This window comes from Salmo salar, chromosome 15 (assembly GCF_965601325.2).
Source record: "Salmo salar chromosome 15, fSalSal1, whole genome shotgun sequence".
Classification (NCBI taxonomy): domain Eukaryota; kingdom Metazoa; phylum Chordata; class Actinopteri; order Salmoniformes; family Salmonidae; genus Salmo; species Salmo salar.
Window position 1 is genome coordinate 62,110,797 of NC_138305.1, and position 19,504 is coordinate 62,130,300.

General features: G+C 41.5%; 1 protein-coding gene across 1 annotated transcript in view; it reads left to right on the plus strand.

Moving 5' to 3' along the window:
- stxbp5a (syntaxin binding protein 5a (tomosyn)) overlaps positions 1–19,504 on the plus strand; it is a 192,661-nt gene that overhangs the window by 90,150 nt on the left and 83,007 nt on the right. The window contains exon 5 of the mRNA XM_082961931.1: positions 10,765–10,899. Within this exon, the coding sequence (XP_082818057.1) occupies positions 10,765–10,899 (135 nt within the window). The remainder of the gene's footprint in view (positions 1–10,764; positions 10,900–19,504) is intronic.

Sequence of the window (19,504 nt, forward strand, 5' to 3'; positions counted from 1 at the left end):
TCTCTGCCATGTTATGGGGAGGAGGGAGATTTGTATTGAATGCAGCCGAGTGCTGTTGCAATTCACCTAGCTTTCACATACGGGCGAAATTCTGAGAAATTCTAAGTGTAGCACCTTTAAGCTGGAACCTTTAAGCATCTTCTCTTATAGATATGATAGGCTCTTGTGAGATGTAAAAGCACTTAGACAAACTCATGTGCAATTATGTTCCTTACTTTTCCTTTCCAATCAACCCAGAGGATTGCGCTAAGCGTGTGCCAGGGAACCCTCGATTAGTTATCTCACACACACGTACAGTGCCTTGCAAAAGTATTCATCCCCCCATGGCATTTTTCCTATTTTGTTGCATTACAACCTGTAATTTAACTAGATTTTTATTTGGATTTCATGTAATGGACATACACAAAATAGTACAAATTGGTGAAGTGAAATGAAAAAAATTACTTGTTTGAAGAAATTCCCAAAAAGTAAAAAATGTAAAAATGTAAAAAAATATCTGAAACTTTGAACATTAAATCCATTATTAAAAAATGGAAAGAATATGGCACCACAACAAACCTGCCAAGAGAGTGCCGCCCACCAAACTCATGGACCAGGCAATGAGGGCATTAATCAGAGGCAACAAAGAGACCAAAGATAACTCTGAAGGAGCTGCAAAGCTCCACAGTGGAGATGGGAGTATCTGTCCATAGGACCACTTTAAGCCATACACTCCACAGAGCTTGGCTTTATGAAAGGGTGGCCAGAAAAAAAGCCATTACTTTAAGAAAAAAATAAGCAAACACGTTTGGTGTTCGCCAAAACATATGGAAGAAGGTATTCTGGTCAGATGAGACTAAAATGTAGCTTTTTGACCATTAAGGAAAACGCTATGTCTGGCCAAACCCAACACCTCTCATCTCCCCGAGAACAACACCCCCACAGTGAAGCATGGTGGTGGCAGCATTATGCTGTGGATATGTTTTTCATCAGCAGGGACTGTGAAACCGGTCAGAATTTAAGAGATGATGGATGGCGCTAAATACAGGGAAATTCTTGAGGAAAACCTGTTTCAGTCTTCCAGAGATTTTTTTTTTTAACATTTTTAGTCATTTAGCAGACGCTCTTATCCAGAGCGACTTACAGTAGTGAATGCATACATTTCATACATTTTTTTGCTGGCCCCCCGTGGGAATCAAACCCACAACCCTGGCGTTGCAAACACCATGCTCTACCAACTGAGCTACAGGGAAGGCTATATTTGAGACTGGGACGGAGGTTCACCTTCCAGCAGGACAATGACCCTAAGCATACTGCTAAAGCAACACTTGAGTGGTTTAAGGGGAAACATTTAAATGTCTTGGAATGGCCTAGTCAAAGCCCAGACCTCAATCCAATTGAGAATCTGTGGTATGAGTTAAAGATTGCTGTACACCAGCCGAACCTGGCAGGTATCCTAGTGGGGCGGCAGGTAGCCTAGTGGCTAGAGCATTGGACTAGTAACCGAAAGGTTGTAAGATCGAATCCCTGAGCTGACAAGATACAGATAAGTTGTTCTGCCCCTGAACAAGGCAGTTAACCCAATGTTCCTAGGCCGTCATTGAAAATAAGTATTTGATCTTAACTGACTTGCCTAGTTAAATAAAGGAATAGAAAAAAAACATCCAACTTGAAGGAGCTGGAGCAGTTTTGCCTTGAAGAATGGGCAAAAATCCCAGTGGCTAGATTTGCCAAGCTTATAGAGACATACCCAAAGAGACTTGCAGCTGTATTTGCTGCAAAAGGTGGCTCTACAAAGTATTGACTTTGGGGGGTGAACAGTAATGCATGCTCAAGTTTTCAGTTTTTTTGTCTTATTTCTTGTTTGTTTCACAGCATCTTCAAAGTGGTAGGCATGTTGTGTAAATCAAATGATACAAACCCGCCAACATTTATTTTAATTCCAGGTTGTAAGGCAACAAAATAGGAAAAATGCCAAGGGGGTGAATACTTTCGCAAGCCACTGTACGCACGCACGCACGTACACACACGCACACACACACACACACACACACACACACACACACACACACACACACACACACACACACACACACACACACACACACACACACACACACACACACACACACACACACACACACACACACACACACACATACACACATACATATGCTATGTATGCAAAAACAAGCACAAGCACAATCACACAGACACACAGTCACATCTGATAGTGCAGATGGGTCTATGGCACAACACCTGAAATCAATTGCCTCCCACCTAATGGCTATGTGATAACGCCACTAGCTGTCATGACTAGATATGCATGTGTGCGTCTGTTGTGTGAACAAGTGTGTATGTATGAATGAGCGATTGGGTTTTGGTATGTAAGTATATTTGTGTTCGCAAGTGTTCTTATGCTTTGTGATTGTGTGTTTGTGTATGTGGGTGTGTGTATGTGTATGTGATGCATGTCGAGCAGCCCGACGCTGCTCCTCAACCCCATGAATATATTCATGGTACTGCAGAGCAGTGGAGCGGAGACAAGCACCAGCTCTACTCAGGTGTGTGCGTGTATGCTTGTGTGTGTGTACAGTCTTACAGTATGCATTGCTTCTCACTACTGCCTTTCAGACAGAAAGATACTGAGACAGACAGAGAGGGAGAAAAACACATAGAGAAGGGGAGGAGGGGGATTGGGTTTGGGGTGCAAGTGAAAAAGAGAATCCATAAGATGGACACTGGAAGAGAGAGAGAGAAAGGGAGAGGGGAAGATTGGAGAGGAGGAAAAGAACTTGGACAGAAAGAGAGAGAGAGAGAAATGAGAAAAATTGCATGTGAAAAAAAATTATGGATGGGTTTTCAGATGTACATTTTTCCCGTTTATTTGAAACCATTTGAAAATATTTAACTTCAAAAATAACATTTTTTTGTTTTCTGACATTTCTCACCACTCAGAGACACATAGTTTCCCAATTTCACATGATATTCTACATTTCACATCTGCTTTCATAACCGGTGGGATTAGAATCTGGGTTTCCCATGGGAGCAGCCAATGTCTTAAACATTAGACAAGAGGAATGACACTGGGTTTCTCTTTTTTTACCTTTATTTAACTAGGCAAGTCCTGTTGGGGTTAGGGGGCAGTATTTGCACGGCCGGATAAAAAACGTACCCGATTTAATCTGGTTACTACTCCTGCCCAGTAACTAGAATATGCATATAATTGCTTGATTTGGACCGAAAACACCCTAAAGTTTCTAAAACTGTTTGAATGGTGTCTGTGAGTATAACAGAACTCATATGGCAGGCAAAAACTTGAGAAGATTCTGAACAGGAAGTGGCCTGTCTGACAATTTCTTGGGCTTCTTGACTCTCTTTATTGAAAACTGAGGATCTTTGCTGTAACGTGACACTTCCTACGGCTCCCATAGGCTCTCAGAACCCGGGAAAAAGCTGAATGATGTCTTTGCAGCCCCTGGCTGAAAAACATTAGCGCCTTTGGTAAGTGGTCTATCAGAGGACAATGAGACTGAGGCGCGTGCACGAGGCGACCCCATGTTTTTATTTTCTCTGTCTTTGAACTAAAACAACAACTCCCGGTCAGAATATTATCGCTTTTTTACGAGAAAAATGGCATAAAAATTGATTTTAAACAGCGGTTGACATGCTTCGAAGTACGGTAATGGAATATTTAGACATTTTTTGTCACGAAACGCGTCGGGCGCGTCACCCTTATTTACCCTTCGGATAGTGTCTTGAACGCACGAACAAAACAGAGGATATTTGAACATAACTATGGATTATTTTGAACCAAACCAACATTTGTTATTGAAGTAGAAGTCCTGGGAGTGCATTCTGACGAAGAACAGCAAAGGTAATAACATTTTTCTTATAGTAAATCTGACTTTGGTGAGGGCTAAACTTGGTGGGTGTCTAAATAGCTAGCCCGTGATGGCTGGGCTATCTACTCAGAATATTGCAAAATGTGCTTTCACCGAAAAGCTATTTTAAAATCGGACATAGCGAGTGCATAAAGGAGTTCTGTATCTATAATTCTTAAAATAATTGTTATGTTTTTTGTGAACGTTTATCGTGAGTAATTTAGTAAATTCACCGGAAGTTTGCGGGGGGTATGCTAGTTCTGAACGTCACATGCTAATGTAAAAAGCTGGTTTTTGATATAAGTATGAACTTGATTGAACAAAACATGCATGTATTGTATAACATAATGTCCTAGGATTGTCATCTGATGAAGATCATCAAAGGTTAGTCCTGCATTTAGCTGTGGTTTGGGTTTATGTGACATTATATGCTAGCTTGAAAAATGGGTGTCTGATTATTTCTGGCTGGGTACTCTGCTGACATCTAATGTTTTGCTTTCGTTGTAAAGCCTTTTTGAAATCGGATAGTGTGGTTAGATAAAGGAGAGTCTTGTCTTTAAAATTGTGTAAAATAGTCATATGTTTGAGAAATTGAAGTAATAGCATTTCTAAGGTATTTGAATAACGCGCCACGGGATTCCACTGGCTGTTGAGTAGATAGCCCAGAGAGGTTTTAAGAACAAATTCTTATTTACAATGACGGCCTTCTCCGGCCAAACTATAATGACGCTGGACAAATTGTGCGCCGCCCTATGGGACTCCGAATCATGGCCAGTTGTGATAAGGCCTGCAATTGAGCCAGGGTCTGTAGTGACGCCTCTAGCACTGAGATGCAGTGCCTTAGACCGCTGTGCCACTCAGTAGCCCCAATTACATTTATTATCAATTTCTCTCAATCTCAGCATATTGACAGTTCAATTCAAAATAGGGATGTCAAACGTTTAAACATTTAATCCAATGAATCGCAGGATTTGCTGTGATTCATCACGATTAATCACAAATTCAGAATTTGCTGAAATTGAGCTGCTTTTTAAGAATTTTATATAAAAACCATTACAATAATATTGACGTCTGATTTCGTCCAAGGTAACGGTTAGTAAAATCTGGTAAATTGATAAAGCGCACTTTCTTTAACTTCAATGTCAGTTGTTTTTTAGCTGTATACATTATGTAAAAGTATTTGTTTACATTCATTCCAATAGCAAACACATTCACACATTTTAAAATACATTAAAATCCCTTTTAGGCCTGTGTATCAAAAGTAACAAAAACCAATAGACAGCTAACAATAACAGAAGCCATGAATAGATAGCTAAGACAAAATGCAAGGCTAGCTATCGCCTATCACTGAGATAGCTAGCGGTTAACAATTAGCTTGCAACCATTAGATACAAATGTCATAAAAAGTAACCTTCTAAAATGTATGACGAAGAGAGGAGCGTGCCTGCAGCAGGAACACTCCAGATGCCTCTCCCTAGTGGTAGTGCTAAGTATACATGTATATCAATGCAACACCATGGAGGACTACAATAATAATGGAGTGAATGGCTCAGAAATAAAAATATATATCTTTTTTACTCACTTCAATTATAGTACTCTGGTAGGCTAAGTAACCTTTTTTACAGGATGCCATTAATGAATTTGCAATTCCACATGTGGAAATATTGCTACTGCAACATCTTAACACCACCTTTTCACGTGAGGAAAATAACACTATTTCACCCCGACATGTGAACTTGCAATTCCACATGTGAATGTTTCTCACATGTAAAACTGCTAATTAGATTTTCACATGTGAAGGTTTTTCACATGTGAATATGCAATTCCACATGTGAAAGTGAGATTTTCACATGTGGAGTTTTCCTACATGTGAAACTGCAAATGTTTTTTCATGTGATTGTTTTTCATGTTATTCTCATGTTATTCTCCTCACATGTTAACATGTGAACTCTAAATGTAATACATTTGAAAATATGGTTCCACATGTGAAATTGAAGATCAACATGTGAAAGCAGCTATTTCACATGTTTTTTTTTTATTAGGGGTGAGAGAGAGAAAGAGGGAAGAGAGAGGAGAGATAGGACATGGATGATGATGAATGATCTAAGGATGGTGTGATGCGTCATGCATACATACAGCCCATGATTCTCATGTTAAAGCTGAAATGACTGCAATGGCTGCAGTGTGCATTTTCTAAGGGCATTTTTGGATCAGATTTGGGCTTGAATCCTCTACATTCACCATGAGATACCCACCCCTCAGCTTACTCCACAATGATGCTATTCTTCTTCCTCCCCCTCATCCTTTCTCTCCTCTTTCCTTACCCTCCTTCCCTTGTCTCCCGAGTGGCTGAGTGGTCTAAGGCACTGCATCTCAGTGCTAGAGGCATCACTACAGACCCTGGTTTGATCCCAGGCTGTATCACAACCAGCTGTGATCGGAAGTCCCATAGGACGGCGCACAATTGGCCCAGCATCGTCCAGGTTAGGGGAGGGTTTGGCCGGGGTAGGCCGTCATTGTAAAATAAGAATTTGTTCTAAACTGACTTGCCTAGTTAAATAAAGGTTAAATAAAAAATGAATTAAAATAAAAATCCCTGAGAGAGTGTGGTTCTGATCAGAAGTGCTTGGTTCAGGTATATCAGTCCTGATTGGATGACTGGTTTGACCTACTTTGGTCCTGTTTTATTCATGTACCATTAGGAGGACTTGAGAATGGCTTGTTATAAAGACAGTGCTGATTCCAGGTCAAAATAACTAGTGGGGTTAGATGACCATTGGGTCATAGGTAAAATCAAATCAAATTGTATGTCATATAACGGGTGTAGACTTAACTATGAAATGCTTGCTTATGAGCCCTTCCAAACTATACAGAGTTTAAAACAATTATTATAAAAAGAAAAATAAGAGAAATAGTAACACAAGGAATAAAATACACAAGAATGGAGCTATATACAGGGAGTACCAGTACCAGGTCAGTGTGCAGGGGTATGAGGTATTTGAGGTAGATATGTACATGAAGGCAGGGTAAAGTGACTTGGCATCCGGATAGATAATAATAAGGTATTTGAGGTAGATATGTACATGAAGGCAAGGTAAAGTGACTAGGCATCAGGATAGATAATAATTAGAGTAAAATAAAGAACAGAGTAGCAGCAGCGTATGATGAGTGCAAAACCGTGTATGTGTGTTTGTGTTGTGTTGGTATCAAATTGTATTGGACACATACACAGGTTTAGCATATGTTATTGCAGGTGTAGCGAAATGCTTGTTCTTCTAGTTCCGACAGTGCAGTAATATCTAACAATTTCACAACAAATACTTAATACTCACAAATCTCAGTAAAGGAATGGAATTAAGAATATACACTGCTCAAAAAAATAAAGGGAACACTAAAATAACACATCCTGGATCTGAATGAATGAAATAATCTTATTAAATACTTTTTTCTTTACATAGTTGAATGTGCTGAAAACAAAATCACACAAAAATAATCAATGGAAATCCAATTTATCAACCCATGGAGGTCTGGATTTGGAGTCACACTCAAAATTAAAGTGGAAAACCACACTACAGGCTGATCCAACTTTGATGTAATGTCCTTAAAACAAGTCAAAATGAGGCTCAGTAGTGTGTGTGGCCTCCACGTGCCTGAATGACCTCCCTACAATGCCTGGGCATGCTCCTGATGAGGTGGCGGATGGTCTCCTGAGGGATTTCCTCCCAGACCTGGACTAAAGCATCCGCCAACTCCTGGACAGTCTGTGGTGCAACGTGGCGTTGGTGGATGGAGCGAGACATGATGTCCCAGATGTGCTCAATTGGATTCAGGTCTGGGGAACGGGCGGGTCAGTCCATAGCATCAATGCCTTCCTCTTGCAGGAACTGCTGACACACTCCAGCCACATGAGGTCTAGCATTGTCTTGCATTAGGAGGAACCCAGGGCCAACCGCACCAGCATATGGTCTCACAAAGGGTCTGAGGATCTCATCTCGGTACCTAATGGCAGTCAGGCTACCTCTGGCGAGCACATGGAGGGCTGTGCGGCCCCCCAAAGAAATGCCACCCCACACCATGACTGACCCACCGCCAAACCGGTCATGCTGGAGGATGTTGCAGGCAGCAGAACTTCTCCACGGCGTCTCCAGACTGTCACGTCTGTCACATGTGCTCAGTATGAACCTGCTTTCATCTGTGAAGAGCACAGGGCGCCAGTGGCGAATTTGCCAATATTGGTGTTCTCTGGCAAATGCCAAACGTCCTGCACGGTGTTGGGCTGTAAGCACAACCCCCACCTGTGGACGTCGGGCCCTCATACCACCCTCATGGAGTCTGTTTCTGACCGTTTGAGCAGACACATGCACATTTGTGGCCTGCTGTAGGTCATTTTGCAGGGCTCTGGCAGTGCTCCTCCTGCTCCTCCTTGCACAAAGGCGGAGGTAGCGGTCCTGCTGCTGGGTTGTTGCCCTCCCATGGCCTCCTCCACGTCTCCTGATGTACTGGCCTGTCTCCTGGTAGCGCCTCCATGCTCTGGACATTACGCTGACAGACACAGCAAACCTTCTTGCCACAGCTCGCATTGATGTGCCATCCTGGATGAGCTGCACTACCTGAGCCACTTGTGTGGGTTGTAGACTCCGTCTCATGCTACCACAAGAGTGAAAGCACCGCCAGCATTCAAAAGTGACCAAAACATCAGCCAGGAAGCATAGGAACTGAGAAGTGGTCTGTGGTCCCCACCTGCAGAACCACTCCTTTATTGGGGGTGTCTTGCTAATTGCCTATAATTTCCACCTGTTGTCTATTCCATTTGCACAACAGCATGTGAAATTTATTGTCAATCAGGTGTGATTGACTTGGAGTTACATTGTGTTGTTTAAGTGTTCCCTTTATTTTTTTGAGCAGTATATAAATATATGGATGAGCAATGTTAGAGCGGCATAGACTAAGATATAGTATAGAGTACAGTATATACATATGAGATGAGTAATGCAAGATATGTAAACATTATTAAAGTGACTAGTGTTCCATTTATTAAAGAGGCCAATGATTTCAAGTCTGTGTACTGTATGCAGCTGCCTCTGTGCTAGTGATGGCTGTTTAACAGTCTGATGGCCTTGAGACAGAAGCTGTTTTTCCGTCTCTCGGTCCCAGCTTTGATGCACCTGTACTGACCTTGCCTTCGGGATGATAGCGGGATGAACAGGTGGTGGCTCGGGTGGTTGTTGTCCTTGATGATCTTTTTATCCTTCCTATGACATCGGGTGCTGTAGGTGTCCTGGAGGGCGGGTAGTTTGCCCCTGGTGATGCATTGTGCAGACTGCACCACCCTCTGGAGAGCCCTGTGATTGTGGGCGGTGCAGTTGCCGTACCAGGTGGTGATACAGCCCGACAGGGTGCTCTCAATTGTGCATCTGTAAAAGTTTGTGAGGGTTTTAGGTGACAAGCCAAATTTCTTCAGCCTCCTGAGGTTGAAGAGGCGCTGTTGCGCCTTCTTCACCACACTGTCTGTGTGGGTGGACTATTTCAGTTTGTCAGTGATATGTATGCCCGGGACTTAAAACTTTCCACCTTCTCCACTGCTGTCCCATCGATGTGGATAGGGGAGTGCTCCCTCTGCTGTTTCCTGAAGTCCACGATCATCTCCTTTGTTTTGTTGACCTTGAGTCAGAGGTTATTTTCCTGACACCACACTCCCAGAGCCTTCACCTCCTCCCTGTAGGCTGTCTCGTCATTGTTTGTAATCAAGCCTACTACTGTTGTGTCGTCTGCAAACTTCATGATTGATTTGGAGGCGTGCATGACCATGGAGTCATGGGTGAACAGGGAGTACAGGAGGGGGCTGAGCACACACCCTTGTGGGGCCCCAGTGTTGAGGATCAGTGAAGTGTAGATGTTGTTTCCTACCTTCACCACCTTGGGGGCGCTCCGTTAGGAAGTCCAGGGTGGGGTTCAGACCCATGCCCTTGAGCTTAATGATGATGTTGGAGGGTACTATGGTGTTGAATGCTGCGCTATAGTCAATAAACAGCATTTTTACATAGGTTTTCCTCTGAACCAGATGGCATAAGGCAGAGTGCAGTGTGATGCCAATTGCATTGTCTGTGGACCTATTGGGGCGGTAAGCAAATCGAAGTGGGTCTAGGGTGACAGGTAAGGTGGAGGTATGTTTGTATGTGTGTTTGTGTTGTCGGTATGCGTGTGTGTTATGTGGGTATGTAGTGAATGTGTATGGGTTTTGTGTGAGAGTGTCAGTGCAGTGTGTGTGAATATGTATATGGTAGTGTGTAGTCTTGTGATTGTGCAAAGAGTCAGTGCAAGATAGGTTCAGTGCAGATAGTTTGGGTAAACATGAATAGCAGTCATGAGTATTTAGGAGCCCTATTAGGAGTCCTATGGCTTGGGGGTAGAAGCTGACTCAGGTAGAGACTGATGTAGGTTTCAAAAGCTTTTGACCGTTCATTAAACTTCACATAGAGAGATGGATGAATGGATTAATTGATGGTTGAAGGACGAGTGGAATTATTGGACAAATTGATGAAAGAATGAAGATGAAACAGATGGATAAATGGAGAGCAGGGAAGGAAGGGTAACGTGTTCTGGTCCAGTCCTCTTCTCTCGTACCAGTCCGGTAATTAGGTGCCCAATACAGTTTTAAACACCTCTACCGTCACCTTGGTCTCAGCTCAGCATTATTAGCTCACTGTAGAAAACAAGGAAGATTCTTAAACTGCACAGTTTCTGTCTTTTAAATGCAAATAGGATATCATCAGCAAAACACTTCTGTCTTTCTCTTTTTTCTCTCTCTTTGTCTAATGCTACTACTTTTACTACCTCTCTGTGTCTATTTCTCTGTCTCTTAACTCCTACATAAACGTTCTCATTTCTCTCCATCTTCCAGGATCACGTTCGTCCACCTGCCCTTCCAAAGTAAATGGCTGTACATCGGCACAGAGAAAGGAAACATCCACATCGTCAACGTGGAGTCCTTCACACTCTCAGGCTACGTCATCATGTGGAACAAAGCCATCGAACTGTGAGTGTCAACACCAGCCTCTTCTCCTCGTCACACTGTCACAACGGCTTGTGGTGGAATGGACATAGCTATCAAAGAGCCTCTTAGTCACCTCTAGGCTTCATCCACACCTGGTGGCTTCAGTAACTGCAGGTGTGAAGGAGAAAGGATGTGAATCACTATCTGACTCTTATTTAGTAGGTCTCTTCAGCATGGGTTGAAGTATTTGTAAGATACTGTGCTATTTCACTGGGTATTTGTCAAATCAAATCAAATGTATTTATAAAGCCCTTCTTACGTCAGCTGAGGTCACAAAGTGCTGTACAGAAACCCAGCCTAAAACCCCAAACAGCAAGCAATGCAGGTGTAGAAGCACGGTGGCTAGGAAAAACTCCCTAGAAAGGCCGGAACCTAGGAAGAAACCTAGAGAGGAACCAGGCTATGAGGGGTGGCCAGTCCTCTTCTGGCTGTGCCGGGTGGAGATTATAACAGAACATGGCCAAGATGTTCAAATGTTCATAGATGACCAGCAGGGTCAAATATTTGTGTTGCTGTTGACATCCTCCATTTTGTTTCTGCTCTAGAGCTCTTGCATAATTCAATCTTGAGTTTTGTAGCATTTTCCCAATCCTGTCTCTTCCTGTCTCATATTGAGGGACGGAACAGATGTCTGTTAAGATCAGTGTTGGGCATGTACAGATGTCCTGTCTCGACAGTGCTGAGAGGAAAGGGAGGAGGAGAGGGGAAAGGAGATGAGAGGGAGAGAAAAAGCCAGAATGGGAAAAGAGGACAGGGGGGAGGAGAGGAGTGGAAATGATAGAGGAGGGGTGGGGGGTTAGGAGAGAAGGAGACGTGAGGGGATAGACGAGAGGAAGGAAAGAGTGAGTAGAGAAAGGGAAGGTTGTTCGGGGTAGACAAGTAGAGGAAAAAGAGAGGTGGAGGAGAGGAACGGGTGACAGTATGGGTCTCTGAGGAGTAGTGCCTGACAGTCCTGGAGCTGCCATGGTATTCCCTGACTAAAGGGACACGTCAACACACTCTTATATATGCTCTACTGAACAGTGTGTCCTCCTCTCCCCTCTTTATCCTATCCCCTGCTTTTCTCACTTTCACTCTCTGTTTCCAAAAACTGAACTCAACATTTCAAACACTTCAACCCATACACGCTTAACCCATACACGCACAAACATGTGTTTGTGTGGGCGTGTGGGTGTCTCTGTGTGACTCTGTGTGAAGGGCCTTCAGAAAGTTTTCACACCCCTTGACTTTTTCCACATTTTGTTGTGTTACAAGGTGGGATAAAATGTATTTCTTTGTACTTTTTGGTCAACAATCTACATAAAATACTTTGTAATGTCAAAGTGGAAGGAAAAAAATATATAAAAAATTAAACATTAATTTCATTACATTTTAGAATCACGATTACAGCTGTGAGTCTTTCTGGGTAAGTCTGTAAGAGCTTTGCACAACTGGATTGTACAATATTTGAGCATTATTCTTAAAAAAATTCTTCAAGCTCTGTCAAGTTGGTTGTTGATCATTGCTAGACTGGCATTTTCAAGTCTTGCCATAGATTTTTAAGCCAATTTAAGTTTTAAACTGTAACTAGGCCACTTAGGAACATTCAATGTTGTCTTGGTAAGCAACTCCAGTGTAATATTAGCCTTGTGTTTTAGGTTATTGTCCTGCTGAAAGGTGAATTTGTCTCCTAGTGTCTGTTGGAAAGTAGACTGATATGCCACCGCCTGGTATAGAAACTGCACGGCATCTGACCGTAAGGCGCTACAGAGGGTAGTGCGTACGGCCCAGTACATCATTGGGGCCAAGCTTTCTGACATCCAGGACCTATATATTAGGCGGTGTCAGAGGAAGGCCCAAAAAATTGTCAAAGACTCCAGTCACCCAAGTCATAGACCGTTCTCTCTGCTACCGCACGACAAGCGGAACCGAAGCGCCAAGTCTAGGACCAAAAGGCTCCTTAACAGCTTCTACCCCCAAGCCATAAGACTATAACAATTAATCAAATGGCCACCCGGATTATTTACATTGACCCCCCCAACACTGCTGCTACACGCTGTTTATTATCTATACATAGTCACTTTACAAATGACCTCGACTAACCTGTAACCCCGCACGTTGACATCGGTACCGGTACCCCCTGTATATAGCCTTTTTATTGTTATGTAATTTTCTTGTGTTACTTTTTGATTTTATTTAATGTTTTTATTTTTATTTTACTTCAGTTTATTTAGTTAATATTTTCTTATCTATTTATTGAACTGCATTGTTGGTTAGCGATTTGTAAGTAAGCATTTGACGGTGAGGTCTCTACACCTGTTGTATTGGCGCATGTGACAAATACAATTTGATTTGATCCAGGTTTTCCTCAAAGATTTCTGTGCTTAGCTCTATTCCATTTATTTGTATCCTAATAAAAGTCCCTGGTCCTTGCCAATGACAAGCATACCCATAACATGATGCAGCCACCAAAATGCTTGAAAATATTGACTGTCCACAAGAATCCAAATAGGTCAGATCAGGTTTGCAATGATTAACTTCAATCAGACACCTTCTCACCTTAGAGGGGGGGGGGATAACTAGGGGGGGGGGGGGGGGGGGGGGGTTAACAACTCACGTCCTGTTGTAAATCAATACTGCAACAATATTTCTAACATAGAACGTGGGGAATGGTCAAATTTGATTTTGTTGGTTATTTTGTGAAGTCATTTACAACGTCATAAAGGAAACAAAGGAAATACTGTAACTTGGAAAGTATACCCACTATATGAAGTTTCCTTACAATGCGTTGTGCATGTAATATGAACAATGATTTAAGTATTTTTGTTAAGAGAGGGATGTGATTTGAGAAGCTATAAGAGATTAAATAAATATATAACTTTGTACAGTGAGTAGTCACCGCCCTGAGTGAGGTCAGAGAGCATGTCAACCTGTTGGAACCTCCCCTTTTTGAGCAAATTGTATAAATGATGGGTTAAGAAAAAACACATCAGACCAGAAAGATGTGAAGCTGCAGCTGCACGTTTAAAGTGGTTTGAACTTTGAATCTCAACACAAGGTGGAGACGATATACTCCCCTCCCAGACAATCACTGGTATGGCTGATTAGCTGTCCAAAGTGAAGTATCTATGAAAGCTAATTTAAGTAGGACCCTCCTGTTACTCTGCTCAGCCTATCTTCAAAGAAGCCTCTTCAAGAGTGAATGGAGGGAAAGTCAACTCTGTAGTTCTGTTCAGGACTACACGACAAGTCACCGGATAACGGACAACTACAGAGATGGACAACAGTAGAAGACTTGTCGGAACCATTTCGGACAATCAGAGTCTTACAAGCGTGCTGCGAAAAGGCCCAACTGCCTTTCCAAGGCTACCCTATTCACTGAGAGAGATCCCCGTCGAACCCAGGCATTTTACGTAAATACATTCATGATTTCTTACTCAAAGCGGGCGGCGGTTTGTGTGCAAAGTATATGGTTACTGTAGGTGAGAGTAGTTTCTGAATGTACCAATTTTAAGTGTCTATGTCACTCTCTCTCTCCCTCTCCATCTCTTCTTTAACAAGCAGCCATGTTGTTGTCATTCCGCTAGGGACCTGTTTTCAGCGTATTAAGTATTCAGTCAATAACCGGTGCAAAGTGTGATTGTTTATCCTGTGTTCCCATTTAATTAGGTAGAAAATAAATAATTAAACCAATTTGTGTAGTACTGAATCATATATATGGCTTGGGTTTTTGCAGATGAAGGCGGTTACGACTGTTCAGAATGATGATATGATACGAGGTTATGATTAATACGTTGACTGTTTATAGATGTGATAGGACCTTTTAGAGTTTAATTCAGGAGATGGTAACTCTTTAAAGAACTGGTCTCGTGGTGCCCCGGATCCTAATGCGTTAATTGTTGCATGACTCATTAAACCGGGTAACAATTAAACATAGTTAATTACATAAATAAATGTCTTCAGATTCATGTCAAAGTCAAGTCACGACAATATGAAGAGTCATACTCAGTGGTGTGTTCTGTTGGATTTGCTCCAAACATAAGACTTTGTATTCAGGATACAGTATAATGTAAAGTTAATTTAATTTCCATCAATTTCAATTTAATGCCTTATTGCAATCAGGATGCGTGTTTTGGAATATTTTTTATTCTGTACAGACTTCATTCTTTTCACTCTGTCATTTTGGTTAGTGTTGTGGCGTAACTACAATGTTGTTGATCCATCCCTAGTTTTCTCCTTTCACAGCCGCTAAACTCTGTAACTGTTTTGAAGTCACCATTTGCTTCATGGTGAAATCCCTCAGCGGTTTCCTTCCTTTTCGGCAACAAGTTGGGAAGGACGCCTGTATCTTTGTAGTGACTGGGTGTATTGATACGCCATCAAAAGTGTAATTATAACTTCACCATGACCAAAGGGGTATTCAATGTCTGCTTTTTTTATTTTTACCCATCTACCAATAGGTTCCCTTCTTTGAGAGCTATTGGAAAACCTCCCTAGTCTTGGTGATTGAATCTGTGTTTGAAATTCACTGCTCGACGGAGGGACTTTACAGACAACTATGTGTAGGGTACAGAGATGAGGTAGTCATTCAAAAATTATGTTAAACACTATTATTGTACACAGAGTGAGTCCATGCAACTTATTATGTGACTCGTTAACCTCTTGCATCTAGGCGTCCTAGCCAACAGCCAATGGGATCGCATGGCGCGAAATACAAAAACTACTAAAATACCACAATTCAATTTTCTCAAACAATTTTACACCATTTTAAAGATAAGACTCTCGTTAATCTAACCACATTGTCCGATTTCAAAAAGGCTTTACAGCGAAAGCAAAACATTAGATTATGTTAGGAGAGTACATAGACCAAAATAACCACACAGCCATTTTCCAAGCAAGCATATATGTCAATAAAACCCAAAACACAGCTAAATGTAGCACTAACCTTTGATGATCTTCATCAGATGACACTCCTAGGACATTATGTTATACAATACATGTATGTTTTGTTCAATGAAGTTCATATTTGTATCCAAAAACAGCTTTTTACATTGGCACGGGATGTTCAGAAAATGTATTCCCACCAAAAACTTCTGGTGAATTTACAAAAATACTCATCATAAACGTTGACAAAATACATGACAATTATTTTAAGAATTATAGATACAGAACTCCTTTATGCAATTGCTGTGTCAGATTATAAAATAGCTTTTCGGCGAAAGCACATTTTTCAATATTCTGAGTACATAGCTCGCCATCACAGCGATTCAGACACCCGCCAAGTTCGGGGCAAACTAAACTCAGAATTAGTATAAGAAATATTGTATTACCTTTGCTGATCTTCGTCAGAATGCACTCCCAGGAATGCTACTTCCACAAGAAATGTTGTTTTTGTTCGAAATAATCCATAGTAATGTCCATATACCTCCGTTTTGTTCGTGCGTTCAGGTCACTATCCAAAAGGGTAACGCGCGAGCGCATTTCGAGACACAAAAAGTCAAGATGTTCCATTACCATACCTAGAAGCATGTCAAACGCTGTTTAAAATCTATTTCTATGGTATTTTTAACGTAAAATTGCGATAATATTCCAAGTGGACAATAGTGTATTCATTCAAGGAGAAAAAGAAAAACAGCGTGCTCGCGGGAATGCGCATATCCAATCTCTTTGTCCTCAGGCAGACCACTCAGTAATTGAGCTCCTATACTCTGCCCAGAGACAGGAGAAGGCTCAGTCCACTTTCTGAAGGCTTTAGACAGCCAATGGAAGCCTTAGAAAGTGCAACGTAACAGCACAGATACTGTAGTTTCGAAAGGGACTAGAAAGAAGAACTACATTTCTCAGATCCCACACTTCCTGGTTGACTTTTTCTCAGGTTTTTGCCTGCCATATGAGTTCTGTTATACTCACAGACACCATTCAAACAGTTTTAGAAACTTCAGAGTGTTCTCTATCCAAATCTACTAATAATATGCATATTCTCGTTTCTGGGCAAGAGTTTTTTCATCCGGCCGTGAAAATACTGCCCCCTATCCACATCAGGTTAATCAGATTTGGACTACTTATTTAGGCGTGGCATAACAAAGGGTTTGAATACTTATTGACTTCTAAAAACATAATTACACTTTGACATTATGGGGTATTGTGTGTATTAGTAGGGCGCGGGTCTAGGGGCTATTACTGTGACCGTATTACCGCAACACTGGCAGTAAAGAGTCATGACCGCAGTCAAATTTCACTTGACCGTTTAGTCACGATAACTGGGCTTCTCCAAGCTCTGATGCTGCTGATGTTCATTAGTAGCCTTCCAAATGTGTTAATTGCCTGGTACTCAGCACTCTATTGTCCCTCTAATCCATCTGACATCAATGTATTCAGCCCACGGGCACAACGGTCACTGTCCGCAAAAGGCATGGAGTTTTTTATATGGCATTACGGCCAGGCATTACGGCCACACTAGGTGGATGCCACCAGGAAATTTGGGCATTATCAAGTGCTTGTCAAATTGTGAATGACAGACTGATGAAGTGTGTGCAGCCTGTGCATGAAACAAAGCAGAGCTCATGCCTTTCATGTGACTTTTTTCAGATATACATTGGAGTTGCATCATGCAGCATTAGAATGTAATACAAATCAAAACATGTAGCCCAACGTTTGTATCACATAAATAAATCTAAATTAAGCATACAGGAGGACCTGTTTCTTTGTTAACAGCTCAACACAGAATAGCTGCGTGCGTGCACACTCTCAGAAATCGTTTGAAATCATTCTTTCTATTTTATTCAACTATGTTCAATTGTATTCTTCATACTATAAAATAATATCAAATAATTCCACGGAATTCTAAGCAAATCTTGTCTGCTAAATGAACTAATGTTGCCCACAGCCAATTGGCATATTATGGCAAATCCAGATCAGGGCCTAACATAAGGAAAACTCAGAATATGCTATTCTGTTCTTCTGAAATAGATGACATTTTCTTCATATCATGTTTCTTTAGACCTGTCTAACATACATAATGGATTTATTGTGATGGTGTAAACTATATTAAATTGATTTATTAGACTTTTTAAAATGTACAGTAGATGTTCTAACGGTCTGGATCAGTGGCTTGTAGGTGTGGAAGCCAGGAGATGCTAAATGTGTTTAGGTTCATGAATGGTCAATTACCTAGAGACCAGCAGTTATTTGCTTGACAATCACTAGCTGACAAAATGTAATCACCGCCGCAGCCCTACGCGGGTCAGCTATTTGTTCACCCGCCCGCAATTGCTAATAATCATCCGCAACCGCCCGACTATATGTGATAAACTGAAAATCTGTGGCCCGCACCCAGCCCTAACCCACTAATAAAGAAAATGCGCTGTAGGCTACAGTCATAAATGGTGTAATGATTTTTTGACAGGGGCTGCAGTATTTTTGGGGGCCTGATTTAGATATGTTTCTGCGTATAATTTCTGACATTTTGGTAGGCTATTTGTTAGTCAACTTGTCTATAATTAGATACATGCAGCTTCTCTTCTGTCATTGTATGTTACCCTACAAGACTAAATAAACTCTTGCTCACCAGAATAATGTCATAAATCAATAGAATGCAGAGCAAAGACGTTAGGGGACCAGGGAGAAAATGCAATAACAAAAAAAATTGAATGATTTTCTGTGCACCATTTCAAAATGACATCAGTTTAACCAGGAAATAGAAAGCTGTGAAAACGACCCAACATGTTTCTGATAATATTTCAGTTTGTATTGGATGCATATTTTATGTAGTTTAAATACTTTCAGCTTTTATTATGCTGATAAAGACAGCACCTTTTACAGACCAGTGGTGGTCCATGCCATATAAGATTAGGGAGGATGATCATTTTTTATTGCTATTATTTATATTACAGCATATTGGATTACTGTCATTGATATTCCATTCACCCAGCTCAATGTAAAATCAATAGGTTTAGGCTATTACATGATACTAAAATTTTCCCTGTACCCATCATGTGTTTGCTACAACCTAGCCTACAGTATGAATGAAAGTTTACAACATAGGTGCACAGGTTGAGAGATTTTTGAGTAATCAAGGTGGCAGACAGTGCTTCCGTTTAAGAATTTTTTTTCAACAGAATCAGCGGAATGAATGCACCCCTGATCACATGCAAACACAGTTCACTTACATAGCAGCCACATAAAAACAGCATGGTCACTTTGCTCGTTGTATATATAATTCCTTCTTGCAACTATCTACGCGCTCTCCTCCTCTCACCTTTTCCCTTCGCTTGAAGACTTCAGTGCACAACATAGCAGCTGTCTGTGACCAGGCCAAAAAACTTTACAAGCCAAACCTTCATATCATGACCGCTAACATCATGGTCAACATAGCTACTAGACCTAACGCGTTAGTAAACTCGCTACAATCATGCAATACAGTGTACAGTCAGAAAGCAGTTTAGCAGTTACACCGGCGGGCCCGGGGACAATACATTTATAAAACCAAAAGCTTACCTTGACTTAGAAGAGTTCCAGTGTTGGATAGCCATCTATCTAACATAGCATCCCTCTCTGTTTGAGCCGGTTGTTTGAGTAGGCTAAACTAGCTAGCTGCATTCACTAGCTA